Raw genomic sequence first — 21,145 nt, 5'->3', positions numbered from 1 at the left:
TATGCCACGCCGTCCTTCAGAGCAAAGGCTGCTCCTACACGTGGCCCTTCGCTCCGCAAGGCTGCAGCAAAGAGTCCAGCTCTGTCCTGGCTCCATGAGGCCAACTGTGGGCACCGGCTGAAGTGCTTGTACATCCAAAATGAAAGAAACCCTTTCAAAGAGCTTGAAGGCTGAGATGCATCGAAAGCAAACGAAAATCCCTCTCGTTACAAGCTATCTGGGAAGCAATATTGCAGTTGCAAGAAAGCCATTTTTGTGCTACTGAGCGAAGCAGCAGCAGAGAGTTGTAGGAAAGTGGCTGACCTCTCAGGAACTTGGAGAACAAATTTAAAAATCGAAAAAACAAGTTTCAGAACATGAAATGACCCCAAAAGCAGAACTGTAGAAAACCCAAGAGACTTTACTGAACAGGAGAAGAAATCCTCTAAGTCTTTACTGCCTTTCCCAGGGAACAGGACCCCTCGTCCTCCCTCCTCCCGCAGCCCCAACCACCATTTTCACATTTCCTTCTTGCAAATGGAGCGTGTTTGTTTTCCTATCTCCCCATAAGCACTTTTCATATCTCCTAGGAAATCCACAATTGGGTGGGGGCAAATGCTGGTCTAACCCTTTCCTGCTTTACAAACCTGGTCAACGCATTGCCACAAAGGCAGCCTGCCCTACGGAGCATCCCAGCTTGTGTTTTAGGACCAAGAAAGAACAAACTTCACGTAACTGTTCTGCTCCTTTCAAGCCAACTTTCCAGCAGGCTGTGTCCGGGGAGGGGAAGTCACACTCACAGATACTTCTTCTGCAAGGACCTCTCTTTAGTTTAAAGCACTGCCGGGGGATGCTGCCCGTGGCACATTAAAGAGCCGATCTGGAGACCCAGCAGAGACAAGCTCACTGGAGAGCACTGGCACTTACATCCTCTTCCAGACGTGCAGCAACTGCGTGGCCACGTTGTGCTGTGAGCCAGTTAAGGCTGTAACAGCCTGGCTAGACAGTCAGGATAAACACTGAAAACCCTGCAACAACAGTAATTACGGGGAGACATCTGCTTTGCAGCAAAGCTGGTGGCAAGCTGACATTTCATTATGGTAATATAGGGAGAACAAAAAAAAAAAAAGTGAGGGGGGAGTGAAGTTTCCCTTCAGGAGATGATGCCTTAATGCAGGTGTCTGGTACAATGCCTGATACCACAGGGCTAATACTCCCAATGCCTCTAAGAATAACACAGGCCACAAATACACACAGGCCATACAAGTATATCGCTGGAGCTAAGTCTGTGAAAACTGAAGGAGTTACACTAGGCAAGCAGGTACTCTAGGCTTTTTATTATTTCTTCCACACAGGAAAGTAAAAAAACCAAACCAAAACCACAAACCAATTCCCATATCAAATAACTATTTATCTTGTAAAACACATTCCCTGCCTTTGCGCAATCTAATAAAAGTAGAGGAAAAACACGGGCTGTTTGCCAAATGCCCTGGGTTTGTTCAGTGCCCATCTCAGCCTGGTACCCAGCAGGTCTGGGCACTGCTGGCTGTTAGGCACAGGAGCAATATGAATGTCGAACAAAGAAATAAGAAACGCATCCTTTGCAAAAAGCAAAGCCATCAAACACTGGAGTCAACGAACATTTGCGCCTCCCAGACCAGAGCATCCACGTGCTTGATGTGAGTGTTAGGGACAGTGACAGTCTCTGACCTCGACTGCTCAGAGGAGAATCACAGCATCACTAAGGTTGAAAAAGACCTGTGAGATCATCAAGTCCAACCATCACCCCAACCCCACCATGCCCACTAAACCATGTCCACAATGCCTCGTCCACACGTTCCTTGAACACCTCCAGTGATGGTGACTCCACCACCTCCCTGAGCAGCTTATTCCAGTGTCTCACCACTCTCTCAGTAAAGAAGTTTTTCCTAATATCCAGCCTGAACCTCCCCTGGCGCAACTTGAGGCCATCTTCTCTTGTCCTGTCACTTGTCACTTGGGAGAAGAGATCAACACCCGCCTCTCTGCAACCTCCTTTCAGGTAATTGTAGAGAGCGGTGTGGTCTCCCCTCAGCCTCCTCTTCTCCAGACTGAACATTTGTGAAAATTAGCACAAGTGCCTGCTGGGCAGAGGAGCACAGGCTGCACTTTCAGAAGTGAGCCTGACACATCCCAGGGCTTTGCAATGCAGCGTTAGCCAGGCGCTTCTGCAAACCTGGCACACAGTTTAAATAATAACAAACTGGGATGGGAGGGAGACGGGCACAGAGGAGAAGCGGCTGGCCAGGTCAGGAGTGGCGGTGCTGGGAGCAGTGTCCAACCCACACGCTGTTTAGGTGACAGTAATGCCAGTCCTGTGCCAGCTGGCTCGAAAGACTTATGCTATCCGCAGATCCTCTCCCCTGTCTAGCTGCCTTGTGCAGAGGCAATGGCCATGAAGGGAGGAGGATGAGGGACAGGAATTGTGCCCCAAGCACCAGCTGGTGTAAATGAACGAGGCTCCATCACAGCTACAAAAAGTGTAAGAGCAAGAGCTCACGTCTGCCAACAAATGATTTGGTGTGGAGCTGCTAACCTGATGAAGGCAAACTGAAATCCCTTTTCTGCTCTGAAGAAGCACAATTCTTAAAGTCCCAGTCTGCCAGCTGCTGTGGGCGTCCTCCCCTGCACAGCTATCCAAAACGGGCTTCAGGCTGCAAAATGCACGGTCTTATCCCCTCCTGTGCTGTGCCTTGCCACTGGTACAGTTCAGTACAATACAGGGCTGCAGAACGAAGAGTAAAAGATTCCCCAAAAATCATTCCCAAGTCCACTTGCAGGCAATAGAAAAAACCCGGCTTGTCTGAGAGCTGCAGAAAGGAAGCAGGACCACTCACCTGCAGGACATCAATGCCACTAAGCTCAGAAAAACTTTCCAACCCACCAACTTCTGCTGCAAGTCCAGATCTCTTGCAGGTAACGCATTGCAGGGAGAAGGGCAGGGAACAATTAATTCAGCAAGGCTGGCCAAAGGCTGACCAGCCAAGTGGCAGGACATGCCTGCAGTGACACAAGCATCGCTGCCACACGCTGCGAAAGGAGCCCAGGGCCAGCTGTCTTGCAGGAAAGGTACTCGTTAAACCAGCGTGACCTGCATTTCCAGCACAACATGCAGAGGAAAAGATGGTGTTATCCCTGCAGAACTCCAGAGGGAGAGCTAAGCATCTCAGAAATAAAAGCCTACCACTAATGATACCCTCCAGACTGCTAATGGCTGTACAGAAGGGACAACCCCACAACCCATGGGGGAGCAGGTGACAGCCAGTCAGTTAAACACAATCACCAGCACAAATTAACCCTCTAATTTCACCAGCCTGAAGCATCTGGGAGCAAGTTCCTTGCCTCTGCAGTTGTAAGAGCAGCAGGTAGGAAAGGCAGCTTTGTTAGGGTTGCTATTGAATGTCACTGGAAGCCAGGACCAGAGGTCCCAAAACCAAAACACTCGTCCTGTCCTTGGGACTAAGGACACGTTGTGACACAGCCACTAGCAAACAGGAGCAGGGCTGTGTCAGGCACAGTGGAGAAGGAAAAGCACTTTCCACATAAATAAAACCCCAAATGTGCATTAAAGGAACATAAAATATCTGTATCACCACACACCACTTGCTCCATGAGGGTTTGGGGATTTTCTTTTAAACCAACCCATGACCTCCCCTTAGCTCTCTCCATGGGGAACTGGGAACCCCTAAGCTGAGTCTGTGCCTTCCAGAAAGAACTTTCAGCTACTCTGTGTCCTCCTCAAAGAGACGGGCCACAACGAGGCATTGGGTTTTTTGCTCCTGACGTTACAGAAACAGTCACAAAGCAGGCAGACGTCAGCCCTGGCGAGACTGCCCCGAGATCCACGCCGTCCAGCCATGGGGACATGGGTGCTGGATGCACAGCATTGGGAAGGACCATCGTATCGGTGCTCCCCTCCCAGGCCCCATGTGCCACACACAAGGAGGACATCAACAGCCAAAAAGCACTCATTCCCATGCAAACGTACCCATGTGCATCCCTCCCAAGGTCAAAATTGATGCTGAGCTGGCCAAAGCAGAGCATTTACTGAAGCTGCTTTGACAAACAGACAAAATGGTTCCACTTGTCGCTTTTGTCTGGAAAGGATTTTGCTCTAAACGCAGAGGTCAGCAGCTCCCTGACCAACTTCCCTGGGCTCCAGGATGCTCTGCGCTTTCTGTGCTGAGAGACCCGATTCAAAAAATAGATCAATACCTCTTCATAATGAAAATGAAACTGTAAGATATTACAGAGGCCTTAGGAGAAAGTCTGACTGCGCAGCACTCCGTTAAATTCGGTTTTATTAGACCCATCCTTCACTTCAGTGGAAAGGTAACAGTATTTCAGACCTATTTGCATCCGAATAACAATCCTGTGGATTTCTAGAGCATCGTCTAAGCAAAGATCCCAAAGCATGTTAGAAATACTTCTTTGCTAAACCTCACAGCCACCCCATGAACAAAGAAGATATGGCAGGTGAGGGCGCATGTACCGCATTTCCATCACAACCGGTGTTAGAAAGCCTGACCAGGCACATCCCACGTTGGACTTAGTCAAACCCTAGAGCCCCGGCGTGCTCAGAAACAAGGGAAATCATGCCTAAAAGTCTAGACTGTCTCCTGACTTCGGGCATGGAGCGCAGGCACCTAAGAAAACCCTTGAAGGCTGATGCTATGGGGTAGAGAGACACAATCTCTAGAGGAGGGTTCAGAGCACTCAGGGTGTGAGCAACAGTTGGGAAAGGACCATCGTCCTCTGTCCCTCTCGATTTCAGACAGAGCCTCTGGCAGGTACGCTGGACCTACTGCCTATAGCAGCTAGGATGAACCCGTACTTGAGCGTTCAAATTCGAGCCCATATGAAACAACAACGCAAAATAAAAGGTCTCCTTGACAATCTGGCTTTTCAGGGCTTTGTTTTGTTTCTTCATTGTGATGTATTTTAACTCGGTTGGCATTAGCAGCATTGATACAATAGTTTGAGCATTCAGGTATGAAACAGAGGAACCCGGAGTTTCTCAGAGCAACGAGGATGTGGGGTGTGCTGTGCCGGGGCTGCCTGCTTCTCCTGCTTTCACACCTTCCCAACAGGGGCAGAAAAAAGCACCCGCAGCTTCATGAAAAGCTGCCGGTGATCTTACAGCTGGTCCTTACGGCAGATCTTGTCACAGGATGGATTCTCTGAAAGCCTCTCCAGCAGCAGACCTGGATTGCTCACATCCTTTCAGCAGTTTCAGGCAGTCTGTACCCACCTCTCCCATAACTTCATCAGCACCACAAACGCGGTTTCTCACCTTGGCCCTAGACAACAGGACAGCACGTCTTTAATGCCAAGAGGCTGTCACAGCTGCCCGGTGGTACTCTGCCATCCAGACGCCTCCGAGCCTGCAAACACTCTGGATGCTGACTGTCCAGGGAATGAGCAGCTAGTTTGTACTTCCAGGTCACAAAACATGCCCGTTTAGGATACCGCTTTGGCACACGCTGAACGTCATCTCTGTGAAAAGCCAGTGGGTGATGTGGGAATGGTATTAAACGAAAGCATAGGCTTACGTGCCTCTGAATTGGGGTCAGTGTCCCTGTGGAACTAAGTTTGCAATAGTCAGAGCCAAACGACTTCAATAACTACAAAACGAAACTCTTGCAGAAAGCCAGTACTCCACGTATCGCCACTGCTGTTAGCACGCACATTGCCCCCGCGGGGATCTCACCACTCAGCTGTGCCCCGGTCGCCCAGGCAGGGCCGAGGTCCTGGAGCATCACGCTGTAAACTGTGCTGTGGCTTAGAGATCCTGCAGCACTCCTATCGCAAAGCAGCATTCAGGCAGGGGTGAACCCTCAGTGGCTGTGGTACCATAGATGGGGCTGGAGAAAGGGGCTGATTTTGGGCAGTGTCTCTGCTGCTGGGCCAGCTGGCTCCCATCTGTGCACGCAGCACAGAGCCTACCTGGGCTCTCCGCAGGTCTGCTGCTCTGCCTCCCTGCTCCATCACTGCTCGTTAGCAAAGCCCCTCTGAGCACATCATTTCTTTCTGTTTAGTCCCTTAGCTGCCTTCGGTGGGACAAGCCAGCCTTTTCTGCAACATGCAACACATTTCACAAATGCTCCTAATTTCTAGATACCGCAGGCTATTCGGAGACTACATAGGCTTTCCTTTTCATTCAGAAGCAAACGCCTGGGAACTGTCTGCCTAGATTAACAGCCAGTGAAGACCAAGAGGGAGCAGAGATAGGAGTGCTAGAAAAAGAAAGATTGTTCCTTGGTCCTTTTAAAAAAGGTGCCTTTCATTGCCTTCCCTTCTGGAAACCTTAGAGCTCCAGCAGGTTAATACCAACTTGCTTAAAAGCCCATTTAAAAATTATACATGTAAAACTTCGCAATGCACTGACACATCCTGCTATTTACTGAGGCTGATGCTGAATTACACTTGATTAAAAACAGAATCCCATTCTCATTCAAGGGCAAAAGCAATCCATATGGTGCTACTGCAGAGTCTGCTTAGTATTACTCTCACATCACCCCTGTAGCAAAGAAATGATTTAGCACCTTCCCAAGGAAACTGCTACACCACCATCCAGAGCTTAAAACAGAAGGCTGCTCTTTGAAGCAAGCCTCTGTACTTGTCCACAACGCTCCGCTGAGAAAGAGCCGGAGGACATGGATGTAGTGGGCTGTGCAAGGGGAACACCTTCCCTCCCATGCTCAGCTCATTGCAGGGGTGTCGCGTAGCGGCTGGGGTGAGGATCCCAGCTCTGATTTTCTCAGCTCTGTTCGCTATTTTGCCACTCTCTCGCTGCATCCATCAAACCTCTGCCGCTTGAATATGTTGCTTAAGCTCAGGTTTTACAAAGGGGGATCCCAACACACCAGCACGGCCCAGCCCTTTGGAAGAGTCCAGCTTCCATTTGTGCTCCATCTTCAGCACCCGGTTGCCCACCGGACTCCTGGCAGAAGGGATAGGTAGGGGATACTGCCACAGAAGGGACAGGTACAGGATACTGCCGGTAGGAAGCAACGGGGAAGAGGAAGGAGAGGTAGCCTTGCCACAGGCTGCCCTTCTACAGCTGTTCTCCGACCCGCGTGAGCACACCATACATCACCAGTCACAGAGGCCATGCAGAGCTTCCTGCCACAGCTACACACGTGCCAACGTTCAAGGGAACACTGGGAAAGTGGGGAGCAGGGTACGTGCAGCAAGTACTGCCAAAACAACCTGCACAGTCTGTGCCATGGGCTGCTTCTAACCCGAGTAACAAGTGCTTACGTATCTGCATCAAACAACAACAAAAATCAAAGTGCCTAATCTTTCTTAAGAGGCTCTAGCACGTCTCTCTGATCTGCTCCACCAGCTAAATACTCTCAACTCTTATACAAAGTCCTCATTGATCAGTATCAGCAGCACTTGCAGCTACATGAAAGGTTTTTTGTTTGGTTGGGGTTTTTTTAATCTTCTAAACAGAGCTTGTCTGCACGTGATAAAACACAAGCCAGCCCCTCTTCTCCTGGTGGTGTCATTTATATCACCCAGCACCTTGCAGCTGTAGTTGCAGTCGAGAGCCCTCACCTCCACACGCTCCGTTTTGAGGGACTCTGAACTTGCACAGGCAAGAAGCAGGGGCAGAGAAGGAGCAGGTCCCCATTTCCCACATGGGAACGGAGGCACGGATGGATCAAGCAGCTCGTTAGGAGTCACAGGAGAGCGTGCAGCAGCTCCATCACAGACTCGTGTCCCAGCTCTGCTGGCTCATGCCAACATGAGGTCTGAGGAACTCACCTCTGCCAAGAGCCAAACCAAATCAAAACCATCTACACCACCGATGCTTCAGCGCACCTACCCTGGGTTGTAGTAGATATTCTTCTGAAGAGACAAGCCTGTGTTGACTCAGCTGTTGACTTATTTGCTTACATTTCGGGATAATGGAAATTATACTCACATATCGATGATAAAGTAGATTAAGTCTTATCTCAGAAAAGCCAGCTTTGATCTGCACATCAGGCACTTCGTTATTGCTGCAGGCTTAGCATGCAGGGCTCCAGAGCATTGCAGGCATCCATACAGGTGCCCTGCAGGGAACTGCTGCTGGAAAGGTAACTTCCCAACACCTTTAGCTGCGTGTCATGACCCTCCCTTCAACCCAATAGCTCAGATGAGACAAGCATTCCTCTGCAGAATTGCCACCTTTCGTCTCCCTAGACACAGCTGCAGTAGGGAAACTGTGCATTTTCTACAGACAATGCAGGAAATAATGTTTTTTATTCCTTTCAGCCACACTGACAGCAACTGTTTCAGCCTCTCGTGAGCTGGATAAAACACCGAGTTTACAGCTAAACAGCAGAAGGGACCACCGCTGTGCTTCATCTTGACTGTGCAAGTCAGCAGGGTTTTCCCCTGGGTCAAGCTTGTGTGCGTGTTCTGCGCTAAGCGTCTGCTCCTGGCTAGTGTCACAGCCACCTTACCTGCTTAGACAGACTTTTCGTTTGCTTATTCTTATTCCTTACTTAGGCTCTTACTAAACGAAGCTACTTGTGTCCCAGTCCCAAAACCAAACTGGGATACCTGCCTGTCATATCCCTCACATCTTTTGATGGAGTGTGCTTCTGCCTCACAACCTGTCCTGCGGCTCTCATGTGCATCTCCTGCCACTGGAGAAGAGTTTAAGGTGTCTACTCCTTGTGTTGGACCAAACATCTGCTCACAACAAGTGAAACATTTCTGGCCAGCGGACAGCAGCCAGACACTGGAAGAAAATCTGCCCATTACATGCTTCACCTGGTACTGGTTTCCACTGTTCATCTGCCAAAGCAAACTGGCACAACACCAAATTCACCTTCACTCAAACCCATTTACTGTGCAGTTATTAAATACAAGTCACCACTGAATCAATCCAGAAGGAAATTTTACTGCCTTTAAGAAGTCAAACCTGTATTCGGGTATCACCATATCCAGGATATCCAAAGTAAAACAGCAGAATATCTGTCTTTGTCCAGCAAACCTGTAGGCTTTGTTGGTGGGAGGCTTATGTCAACTCCTGCAGTAAGTATTTTCAGCCACATTTACTGTAGAAGACAACTCTGAAATACTGTTGTGTCCTCAATTAATAAGGCGTGGGGGGCTCCGGGACTGCTAGATTTTTCTAATGGACGGTCGAAGAGGTGGAAGAACGTTTGGCACAGACAACGACTCTGCAGCCTTGAAAAGCCACCCCTGCACTAAGATGTGATTGAGGTCTGTAAACCAGGGGTGGCACGGAGAGGGCATGATTGTTCCTAAGTCACTCCTGGCATCAGCTGAAACCTGCAGGATCAGACTCAACCCCGAATGGGAACTGCTCCCCACAGTATGTAAGTAGGAGGTAGCAGACGATGAAGATTTACACAAGTTTAAAGAGGGATTGGACAAATGAATGGAACAATATCAGAGGCTATTAAAAACACCAACCTTTGGCTGGGGAAATGCCTGAGCCACCGATCTCGGGGTGCTGGAAGGCATGCTGCAGGGTGCGCGGCTGGCTGCCCGCCTGGCCCGCACTGCTGGTGGGTCCCAGCTGCAACGTGCCCTGGGCTGAGCCGCAGCCGCCTGGCTCTGCGGGGGAGCACCGCGTTCGCCTCCGGCTTTCAGGATTGACTCCTGCCCCGGCTGCAAATCCTTCGGCGACTATTCGCTATCCAGCACATCTATTTCTGCCGAGTATCATTGGGAAAGCAATGTCTGCCTTACTAGAAGGGAGACTGAAGCTTAAATAACCCTATACAAGCACTACTAGAGGGAAGTTACAAGTGAAAAGGGAGGTAATTGCACATATCCCCAATTCAGAGACATTTAAGCACATGCTTTAGTTAACAACACAAATAATCCAGCAAAACTTTTCCATTCAAAGCACTTAAGCACATTCTGAAATTACCACTCCAGTGGTACTTACAAAAAGCAGACAGCCCGCCTCCCCAGTTCACCGGGGGGGTGTGCAATGCCGTCAGTGCTGGGGAAGTCTTGCAAGCGGGAGCAAAAGCACTTTCCTTTGTAAGGCCCATTTCACCAGGATGGGAATTAAAGTTTGCATGTGCTTAAATGACTCCTGAAGTAGTTCGCACACCCAGGTCCAAGACAGGCATACAAAAACAGAACAGGTGAACCAGTAATATTACCACACTTAAGCTTAAAATATCTTCCCAGCAGTTTCGGGGCCAGAGGAAGGGATACTCTACCATGGGCAGATCTTGCTGGCTCTCAAACTGTGAACCTGCCTCTGTTTCTTCATCGAGCAGTGAACGAGGCTGAGACCATGCATGCAGCAAAGTGCCCTTCCCAGTATTAAACATACTAAACCAAGAAACCCAGCCAAAAGCAGTCGACAAAGCAAGGTCACTGCCTGGATAGGGGAGCTCTCGGCTCTCTCCAGGGCATCTATCTCTCCCTGCCTCCCACCGTGCCTAAGCCAGGCTTCACACCCAGCATGGGATATTTCTGCTCTCATCACACTGACCACTGCCTCCCCCCGAACGCTTCTCCCCAGAGCCAGCCCTCTCGCAGGAAGCCTCCACTCCAGGCACATGTCACGAGTAATGAGTGGAGTCCAGTCCCCACGGACACGTGGCGGCCGTGGACCACGTGCCATCACCAGTAATTTAAAAGGTCAGCTCACGTTTCCCACCCGCTTGGCTCCTGCGCTCCTTTCCCACTCACCACGTACCACTTGCACCAAGGGCAGCGCACTGGCCTGGATTAACGCCTCGCAGGCTCCCACAGGAATCCAGTTTGCAACTTCTGGTTTACTAAAACCCAACCAGCAACGATGCATTTGCTGCTGTGACGACTGCGAGCTTCAAGCAGCTGCACGGTTACTGCGCCTCCCAAATTACATAACAATTATGTATGCTTACATTAAAATTACCTTGCAATCTCTAGATTGCCTGGCAACACTTTTCCTTCAGCATGCACAAAAGGTACACTTTTCCTCTGTAATTACATAATAATTGCCACGTATTTACCCAGCAGTTCTGAGAGAACACCATTTTTAACTTCCATTCGCTAATGAAATAAGTGCTTACTCAATAGCACAAAATAAAGCAACCTATCGTTGGGAATGTTTAGGCATCCTATAATTTATTGGCCTGTTTCACTCCCTCTGCTTAGGACTAGCCACACTTTACTTTTTATTTTTTCTTTTTGACTATATTCTAAACTTACAAGTTTCCTCTGAGCAGGAACCGTTACGCCAGCAGCATCCAGCACAGCAGAGCTTGGATCTCCCAGCTGAGGCATACAGGTTCTGCTACAAAATGAATGTTAATGAGAATATAAAAAGCTGCAGTCTTCACCCTTCAAACTCCACTGAAAAACAGTCTTGTGCTTCCCATTCATATATACATTTCCACCGACTTCCTGGGGTGACCTGACTGATTTTGGCAGAACCTGGAAGTTTCTGGTCTGTCACAGACTTGCAAACATTGATTTTATTCCCACCCAACTGGTTTTAGACAAAAAATGAGGTGGTGTTGCATTTCAGGGTGGAGATGGACCAAGGCAATGCAAACCACCTTCCTCTGCCTCAGCAAGGTCCGTTACGCTCAGAGACTTGTTCTCTGCACGTTTTTGAAACCAAGTGAGTCTTCAACAGAAGCAAGGGGCTTGCTCGGGCTCTGAGGAGCTGCTGAGCTTGCAGGGGCCACTGGAGGGGGGTGAAACAAAGTCAGACGTGGCTCGAAGCAGTACGGCAGCATGAAGCGTTCCTTTTGAGTTTGACACAGCTACATGTTGGCTTCTTGGAAGCACATCTGAAACAATTCCTTCTGGTTTGAGAATGCAGCAGGTATTTACTTCCAAAGGTTGAAACAGCTGGAAAAATCTCACCTTGGACTAAACAGGGAGGGTGACACAGCTCTTTCTCGCACACGTCTGACCTTTCACGCGCTGCACGCTGCTCATCGACTGGGGATGACGATCACTCGCTCAAGTGCCCACGTCCCTCCCCTCTGGGGCTGCCCTGCCTTCAGATTTGCTACCAAAACCATGCACTTGCACTGGCAAAGTAAGCCAGGTTTATGAAAGGTTGCCATTGAGAGACACCAAGCTAACCTACATCAGTCTCACAGAACCTGGCACTGCGCAGCTACCTCTGCCCTCAGGTCAGCACAGCGATAACCTCAAGGATGGTGTGGACAAGCTGCTGGATGGAAGAGGGGCCAAGCCAAAGGCCACCGACCCCAGCACCCCGACTCCTGCCAGGGTCAGCAGCTTGGGGAAAAGCATCAGGTGGAGAGATGTAACACCTTCAGTACCCATACTCCCTGCTTTAGGCAGCCTGATGGCAAACTCTGCCTGCATCCTCATATTTCATAGTCCTGGATGCTCTTTTCTTCTACAGACTCATGTAACCACTTTAAGCCCATTTATTTCTGGTACCTGCTATCTCCTCTAGCTATGAACATCACAGTTTAACTACATGCTACATAAAAGTGTAATTCCTTCTGGTTTAAACTTGCCACCTGACTATTTTGTTTGCATTTTTGTTCTTGTGTTTTTAGAGACAGAGAAGATTCATTCCCTGTTCACCACTTCCCTGACACTTAGGATTTTGTAAGTCTCTGTCATATCACCCCTTCACGTGATAATTTTCAAATCTTAAGAGCTTTGGTCTTATCTCTGTACAGAAGATGTTCCATCTCTGTATAGAAGATGTTCCAGGACCATCCTAATCACCCTTCTCAGGCTTTTTTCAGTTCTAGAGAGCTGTTTCTAAGACAGGCTGAGCCGAGTTGCACAAAATATTCAAGATACTCCTTGCCTGTATCTACGAGCTCTTACAGATCCAAATAACTGTATAATGGCATTTTCTGTTTTCTTCTCCATTTCATTCCCAATAATTCCCCGAATCTTGTTAGCTTTGTTGACTATCACTAAATAATGGGCTGGCATTTTCAAGAGAACTATCCAGAACGAAGCCTGAGTGAGAACAGCTAATTTAGAGTCCATCTATGTACATATTTTTAGTGTTGTTTCTCCCCCTCATGCATTACCCTGCAGTCAGCAACATGAATTTTTATCTGCCATTTTATCATGCCATCACTTGCTATCATGGCATCTTCCTGACAGTCTTCACAGTCAGTTCTAACAATGACTGTTCTGAATAACTAGATGTGGTTGGACTTGATGATCTTACAGGTCTTTTCCAACCTTAGTGATTCTGTGATGTCATCACCAATCTCTCTTGTTGTACTCTACCCTTTTTCTGGTCATTTAGGAATATACTGAACAACCCAGGCCACATTATGGATTCTTGTTTAACTGCACTAGTGACTTTTCTCCATTGTGAAAGCTGTATTCCTACTTTCCCTATTGTCTAGTTATTAATCCACAAGAGGCCATCCAACCGAAGAGACTTATGAGCTTCCTTATGAGCTACTGTTAATGGATCTGATCAAAAGCTGTTTGGCAATTGAAACACAATGTAGTAACAGGATCATCTTATCTACATTTTTGTTGATGCCTCAAAAACTAATAGATCTGCAAGGCACGAGTTGCCTCTAAAAAAGGTGTATCATCTCTCAGTCGTTATATTCAGCCATCCAACCATCGTCAATTCTTTAGTGCATCAATGTGCAGAGAAAGCAGTCAATGATGAGATCACTAAACTCTACGGAGAGCTGTCTACAAGGAGGACAGCAGAATCAAACTGGCACAGAGACAAACACAGCTCACCAGCAGTTTGTCTGATAACACGCCCAGCTGGTACACAAGCAGTAACTGCAGACCAACCCACCCATGGGTACCTCCATGCTACATGGGTCCTTGATAGCACCCTGTGCATGAACTGCTCCAGTGCAAGGAGCCGCGCCGAGGGTAAAGGCAGGGACCTTCTGCTGGAAAAGGGAGAGAAGGGGCTCAGGCTAATGTGGGTGAGCAACAAGGGATCTGAGTCGTGCCTTCTGACTTGGTGACAATGCTGGTAGGAGGCTCCGGAGGAGTGGGAACGTGCAGTGTAGTATGTTTAGACACAACATGGGAGTAATGCCAGCTACCAGCAGCACACCACATCAAAGCACCAGGCTCTCCGACCCACACCCTCCTGCATGGTACAGATGTGTCCTGCACCCATAAATGCCCAGCTCTACTGTGCTTGCTACTTTCAGAGGTTTGTCTTACAGCAAAGAAAGCAATCAGCAAGTACATGGGTATCCTCCCACTGCTGGCACAGGTCAGAAGAGAAGCCCAGCCATGAAGCCTGCAGCACAAGGCCTGCAGATCAGCAGCGAGCAAAATGCACCATCCAACAGCCTCATATCCCCAGCTGCAGAGAGCGAGAGGTTACACAGACACACCAGCTCTGCTAAGAGTCCACGAGGGGAAACACCAGCCAAGCCCTCGCTGCTCCTCGGGGCCCATGCTTGCAAGATGCCAGCACATAGACTACCTTGTGTCTTCAATTCAGGGACCCCTCTTCTCCCACCCCTGCCAGGTTCATGCCAGCAGGGACACGTCAACTACAACGGGGCCAGAAAAATCCCTGCTGTCATTTACAGACCTATTGTGGCCTCCTTGTACTCTTCAGGACAGGTGCTCAGCAAAGAATCTGGCCTCAGCCACGCTGGGATAAGACTTACTAAAAAACAGTGATGATAATCAAATAGGCTACAAACAGGAAACCTGCTGCTGGAGTGTCCGGACAGAGCTTGGGAATACGCTCAAGTCACCACCTCCCTGGGAGGGCAGAGCAGTGCTGGGCTCTTGTCACCCCACAGCCCTGAGTGACGACAAGACTGATGCCGTAGAGGGAACGGACAAGGGCAGACACCCTCCCAGCGCTGCTCCCCAGCTCTCCCCATGGCCAGCGCTTCCCCCGCTAAGCTGGAGACAGCAATTTGTTCCAGCTGAAGCTAACTGACTCTGTGTCACTGCAAACACCCATTTTCTGGCTCTGCTATTGCCTTCAAAGATGCTCTCCAAAAAGAGATAAACAGAAGAAAAAAGAAAGCCACTATTTTCATAATGTCCTTTTCTAAGGATTGGCTGTGATACTGCCTGGGTAAATCTGAGCTAAGCAGGGGCCACCATCAACTGCAAACCCTGTCACGTGCAATTAGAGGGGACCTCGCTCACTTGCCGGACAGCCCACCAGAGTCGGGAGGCTTCTCCCCAGCTGAGCAGGAGGTTGACGCACGCGCTCTGCAAAGCTGCTGTCAGCGCTGGTGGTACTCACAGTACTCGATGCCCAAGACGATGTCTCGGAAGTAGAGCCGAGCCTGCTCCTCGCTGAAGGGCTGGTCACTTGGTACCTCCATGACAGGCCTGTTAGGAAGAGGGAAAGTAAATACTTTGCAGAATGGCAGTAACCCTCCTTGCTGGAGGAGTTTCTTGTTCTCCATCACTATCTCCCCAGCATTGAGGGCCAGGCTCCCAAGAGGTTCTGGGTGCTGCGACACAGGACAGAGGTGCAGCCATCCTTTCTGGACATGGTGATGCCTAGGTTAGTGAACTCGGCTAGCGGTGATGGGCGGCTTTGCACGGTCCCTGAGCTAGCATGAGCCACAGAGCCCTCACCCACACCAGGATTAACTGCTGCTGTCTGCACAAAATAGGGCAAACACTTCCTTGGAAAGTGTAGTGAAAGAACAAAACTGGATCTGGCCTTTGGTTTCTTGCTAAAGCTGCTCACGGCTGTGAGCACCAGCATCACCAGCAGGTACCAGGCAGCAGCGGGGACAGAGCGCCCATTGCTGTGTACTGATGTCATGCCTGCTAGGGCTCAGTCCTGAAGCAACATCAGCGTGCAGCTAGTCTAAACCAAGGCAGAATCAAGACATGAACCACTGGCTCAAAGGTTAAGTGGGAACATTTCCAGGGTATTGCGCTAAACCGCTTTGAAAACCTATTTAGCTGTTCAGGGTTCAGCCACCACCAGAACTCAGCCATTCAGCCCTAAACAGCCAAGGTTACCTGGTCAGCTTCTCCTCTCCTTTCCTTTGTATGCCGCCACTGCTGAGAGATGCACAGTATCCTCTAAAAGCCCCTCTTCTGCCTGTGCCTGCCGAAAGCTGAGGGCAAAGAGGCTGTAAGAGCTAGTCAGCATCTTCTCTTCCCCAGCGGATGAATGGCAGGAGCTAAGGACTTCACTGCACTGGGGGTTAATCCTCCTTGGGCTCGGCAGCTTGACCTTGCATTTGGACATGCGCCCACTGACTCGGGCTGGATGTAAGCGAGTGCTGAGACACCGTACTTGCAAGCCAAACCCCAGCCGAGAATAGCCCATCGCCAGAACCAGGCTCTGCAGCTCTCCCCCTCAGCCCCCAGCAGCAAACCCTTCCTGCAGCATTTCTCTCTTCTCCCTTGCTGCCCATTTGAGCGATGACCTTCATCTCCCATTTGCATTTTTCTGCCACTGCCTTCCCTCCCTCTTCATGCACATTTTTCTCCTGCTGAAACCAGGGAGAAATAATGTGGCGGCAGGACTGGCAGAGCCACTAATGGAGTCTAATTGCCTTCTGCTAGAGGCAGACAGGCTGCGCTCGGCAGAGCTACACGTTCCCTGGCCACAGCTGATTACAGGAGCTTTTTTTTCTCCCCCTCTCCTACAGGAGAGTCATCAGCCTGGTCACCAGGGAGACTGGGGAGCCTCTCACCACCAACCTGCTGGAGCTGGCAGCCTGCAAAAGGCTCGTTCATGGGGCCAGAGAGAAAAATAAGCCCTTTGGGAATCTCCCCCGTCCTGGGCACAGCTCTCCTGACCTCGCTGTGACTCTGCAGAGCTGCAGAATCAGCGCAGGTATAGCAAAAAGCAGTGAGGAGACTCCCATCACCTTATCACTTCTCCTGCTATGGAAAAATACAGCAACAAAACAGCCTCCCACAATATGTTAGTGCTAGGGGTAAAATAAGGCAGCGGGTGGCAAGTAAATGTTGATGCAACCTCACAGCCCTTGTGCCAGAGGAAGCCACGATGCAGCTGTTACCCCAGCAGAGTATTCCTAGTAAAACCTTTTCTTCCAGGCACTTGATGGGGAATTGGCATCAAATTTGTTTTCCAGATCAAAGCCTGACACAAGGACACGTTCTCCAAGCCCATTACTTTCCACCACATCATTCCAGTCTGTAACAGTGCAAAGGCAACTACAGCTGGATTTTGCCTCCTCTGCGCTTGCCTGCAGACAGCGGTTTGCCCCACTGTACATATCAAACCTCCATTTCGCCTAGAAGGCTAATGATGAACACCAAAAATTTCAACACAAGGGATCCCAGGAGGGCTACTTACCCTTTCCTCAGGAGGTCAAACACTGCAAGAGAAGGAAATCAAACCATGAATGAATCAGAAGAGGGGACTGGGCTTATTAATTTTTTAGCACCTACAAAAACACATCCATTCATATACCTGCAAAATCAGTTTATCTCCACTCACTTCTCTTCCCTCACCCATAACAGGGACACCAGAGGATGCAAAATGAAAATACTCATCTCTTCAGCAAAGACAAATATCCCCACTTCCCACCAGCTCCACGCAGAGAGACAGCGGGTGCTAATTTATCAACCACATTGCTGCTGCTCCCGGTGTCAGCCCTTGCTGATTTGAGCCCCGTCTTATTCAGTACCTTCAGGGAGGGTGTTTGGTCTGATATTTCTGCTAAATTGCTCATACCAAACGTGATGCTGTAAGAACATGATGCTCCACTTCTGCTGTGTCAATAAGCAGCACAGCTACACGGCTGTCAGAGGTAAACGCTCCCTGGCAGGAGCGACTGGAGAGGATTTGTTGGCATAAGTTGAGGTTGGCAGAGGACATGAGGTTTTTTGCCTGATTAGGGGATTAAATGGGGGCTTGCCCCAGGGTGGGTTAGTGGCAACATGTTTTTCTGATCCTGCATTTGACCTGTTCTGCAAACAGAAGGATCTGTCTTTATCCAGTAGGAGAGCTCTTTCCTCATGAATTACTAAGGGATTTCTTGCACCTCCCAAGAAACCCGAGCAGATTGCCCTCCCCAAAGCACCAGGCAGCTCTGCTTACAGCTGCTATGTTAGACCACCTGAAGGTACAAATGCCACAAACCAGCCTGCATCGGCTCATCTTGCTCTCCAGGTTGGAGAAGGTGCAGCTTGTGGCAGCATTTCATTAATCAATCATCTTGTGCCACTGTAGATTGCTCCGATTTCTATCGGCACCCTCCATCCCCTGCTTTCTTCTCAGTGAGCACACAGCAGAGAGTGCTCACAGCAGTACTTAATGCCAGCAGTAATTAGCAACAAGCAAACTCCACTCTCTCTAGTTTTGCTTTGCAGTGGAGGGCATTTTTGGAAAGAGAAAGGTGCAGTTATCAGCTGGATCAGCAGCAGGAGGGAGGAAACCCACTTGCAGAAGGTTCAATCCTGAGCAGTGCTGAGCACCCACAGCTTCCCCTTGCTGCCAAGGGAACTGCAGGCAGGAGCTTGATTCTCCTGCATTGCTCTGCCTGAACCATTCGGGATCGCAGGCAGAGCAAAGGGGAGTAAGGAACAGGCTGCCCAGGGAGGTGGTGGAGTCACCGTCCCTGGAGGGATTTAAAAGACATGTGGATGAGGCGCTTGGGGACATGGTTTAGTGGTGGACTTAGTGTTAGGTTAACAGTTGGACCTGACGATCTTAAAGGTCTTTTCCAACCTAAACGATTCTATGATTCAAAAGAGGTGGTGGGGCATGGACAACACGGCCACAGCCACTGCTCGCTGCCCAGGGACCAGTGCAACCTCCCCAGGACCCCAATGGGACCCAGAGATTTCCCGCTTGTCCTGCTGCTCTTGTTGCCATTTCTGTGACTGTTCTCTTGCTCCACAGGGAGAGCTTGGTTTTTCTTTTCTGCAGCTTTGGGAACTTCCTCATACATTTATTGTCATTCAACAAAAAGCTTGCTTCCTCATCTCTCCCCTTCTCTCCAGCCCCAGGAGTTCGGGCCTTTAAACAACGGCCTCAGCTGCCCTCCCCACCACACGTGCGCCTGCCTTGGCTGCCACGCTGGCGATGCTGCCGGAGTGCCACTGGGGCTTCAGCTGAAAGGGAAAAGTGGCCTTTCAAAGGCAAACAGCTTCATTTGCTCAGCAGAGCCCCCTTTCACAGGCAGCTTCAAAAGCATCCCATAATTATTTCATGAGAAGCAGCCTTCCAGCCTGTCTCATCAGGAAACGTTACAGGGAAGCAGAGGAGTGAATAGGGTCAGACATCCCCCTCCTCTGGCCCATCTCAGAGGGCACCTCGCCGCCTCCCAGGGCTGTCCCTCCACGTTTACCTAAATGGGGGTGAGGCTGTGGCTGCCACTTCCAAGGTTTGGGGGAAAGGAGGACAAAATGGGTGGAAATTCCCCACCCTCTGCATAAACACAGGGTCAGCTACAGCCTCCCATCTGGGCACCCCACAGCAGGGTCTGGGCTCAGAGGCCAAAGGCAGGGTACTGCTGTCTCAGGAGGTCCTGGGGCTCAGCAGGGTGGTCAGTGTCTCTGCAGGGGTCACAGGGGACACCCTGAGACAAGACGGCTTTCCAGAGTCACTACCACTATCCACAGCCTACAGGAGGAGTCTGGAGAAACCGACCTTGTGCCAGGAGGACGAGAAACCATCCTGCATCCTTCCCTTCTCTCCTGGCTCTAGGACTGGAACCGACATATACATAGGAGAGGGCAGAGCCGCTGTCACATCTTTTTAGCGTCCCCACGGCAAGGAGATGCGCACATCTGTACTAAGACACAAAGCCACCTTACTCTACTGCAAGGGGCCCTTCCATCCCAGCTGCCTTTACAGGCATTTAACTTTTCAGAAAAAATAAGTCTGCTGAAGTTGGTACAAGTTTCCTCCCGGTATTGACCCTGAGCCCTGGTACATGTTAACTTGCATCACTAGGTCTAAGCCCAGAAAGTTCTGTTAGTATATAATGACTCACATACCCATGTACAAGTTGTCCTCTGCAGGATCGTCAAGGACCTGTAATTGATAACAGAGAGATAAGGGGAAAGGGGAAAAAGAGAAAAACAGCAGGAAAAAAAAAAAAAGAGTTTTTTAATCAAATAACATTTTACTGCTCCCTGTACACTGTGCTGAGCTGCAGAGCACTGAGAACAACTTAGGCTAATATTTAGAGATTCCCGCAGAGAGAGGGACTTTGAAGGACACACATTTCCCTGTCTCCAGAAAAAATCTGGGCTTCTGCCTGTATTTGGAGGAACAGCCTACCCATAAAGGCACCACTTGTCCTAATCTGACCTCAGCCAATATTGAAAGTGGCACCGAAGCCTTGCACTTGTGCACCTTCCCAGGCTTGTCTATGCACGTTTCACTGGTCAAAGCTTGCTGCTATTTCTACCAGCACAGCCAGCTGCCTTCTCTTGGGCACCAGCCCAAAGCCCAGGATAAATATGTCACTTTGTCATACGTAATTGGTATGATCTTGCTTGGAATCACCAGCCTAAATTTTTGAACAACTATTTTAAAACCAATTTTGGCTGAAGTAGGAGCAGTTGAAGAAAGATCCTCTTGTTGCAATACAAACCAGACTTGGTTTAGCATAGCTTAGGGCGGAGAAGCAGCTCACCTCTATCAGCTTAACGATGTTGACATGGTCCAGTTTCTTTAAGATGGCTATTTCCTGATAGACTCTGTCCAGTGGTGCCATGGGTTTTGGCTGCTCTCCGGAGGATGCTTTCGACCCTCTGGGAGGAGGTCGACCTGCAATCATGATAACATGGTGAAGAACTACTCATTTTTCAGCAGCACCCGGCACGCAGGAGTGAGCAGCCACTGGCCCCTCTGCAGATACCTCCAGCTATTCTGGAAGATCTCATCACCTTGCTATCATCCCAAAGCATTACAGTCTCCACCCAGAACAGAGATCTCCAAGCCCCATTCAGACCAGCTCCTACTGGTGCCGCGGCCAGGTGCCATGGCCCAGCCGCTGGCGCCAGGCGCTACCCGAGGGCGTAGGAGAGCCCCTGGGAGGAGGGGGTCTACCCTGCCTAACTTCCAACACTTAATTAGGCTTCATAGACAGTGAACATGGAAGAGTCAGCACTTCAAAGAGACTCAGAAAATCAAAGCCAGGAACCTCATTACCGAGTGTGTTGGTTTTCCTGTGGTTGTGCCTGCCCTTTCGCTACCACTACATTTTAACCAGCCCCCCCAGCT

General features: G+C 49.7%; 1 protein-coding gene across 2 annotated transcripts in view; it reads right to left on the bottom strand.

Moving 5' to 3' along the window:
* The window catches only part of CAMKK1 (calcium/calmodulin dependent protein kinase kinase 1), a 61,849-nt gene that overhangs the window by 21,013 nt on the left and 19,691 nt on the right, over nucleotides 1-21,145 (bottom strand). For both annotated transcript variants that reach the window (XM_009814625.2, XM_059829087.1), the window contains 4 exons: nucleotides 20,556-20,689; nucleotides 19,912-19,948; nucleotides 17,261-17,282; nucleotides 15,212-15,300 (listed from right to left, as the gene is read on the bottom strand). In XM_009814625.2, the coding sequence (XP_009812927.2) occupies nucleotides 15,212-15,300; nucleotides 17,261-17,282; nucleotides 19,912-19,948; nucleotides 20,556-20,689 (282 nt within the window). The remainder of the gene's footprint in view (nucleotides 1-15,211; nucleotides 15,301-17,260; nucleotides 17,283-19,911; nucleotides 19,949-20,555; nucleotides 20,690-21,145) is intronic.

This window comes from Gavia stellata, chromosome 25 (assembly GCF_030936135.1).
Source record: "Gavia stellata isolate bGavSte3 chromosome 25, bGavSte3.hap2, whole genome shotgun sequence".
NCBI lineage: Eukaryota > Metazoa > Chordata > Aves > Gaviiformes > Gaviidae > Gavia > Gavia stellata.
Note: the sequence above shows the minus strand (reverse complement) of the source record. Positions and strands in the feature narration are given on the sequence as shown.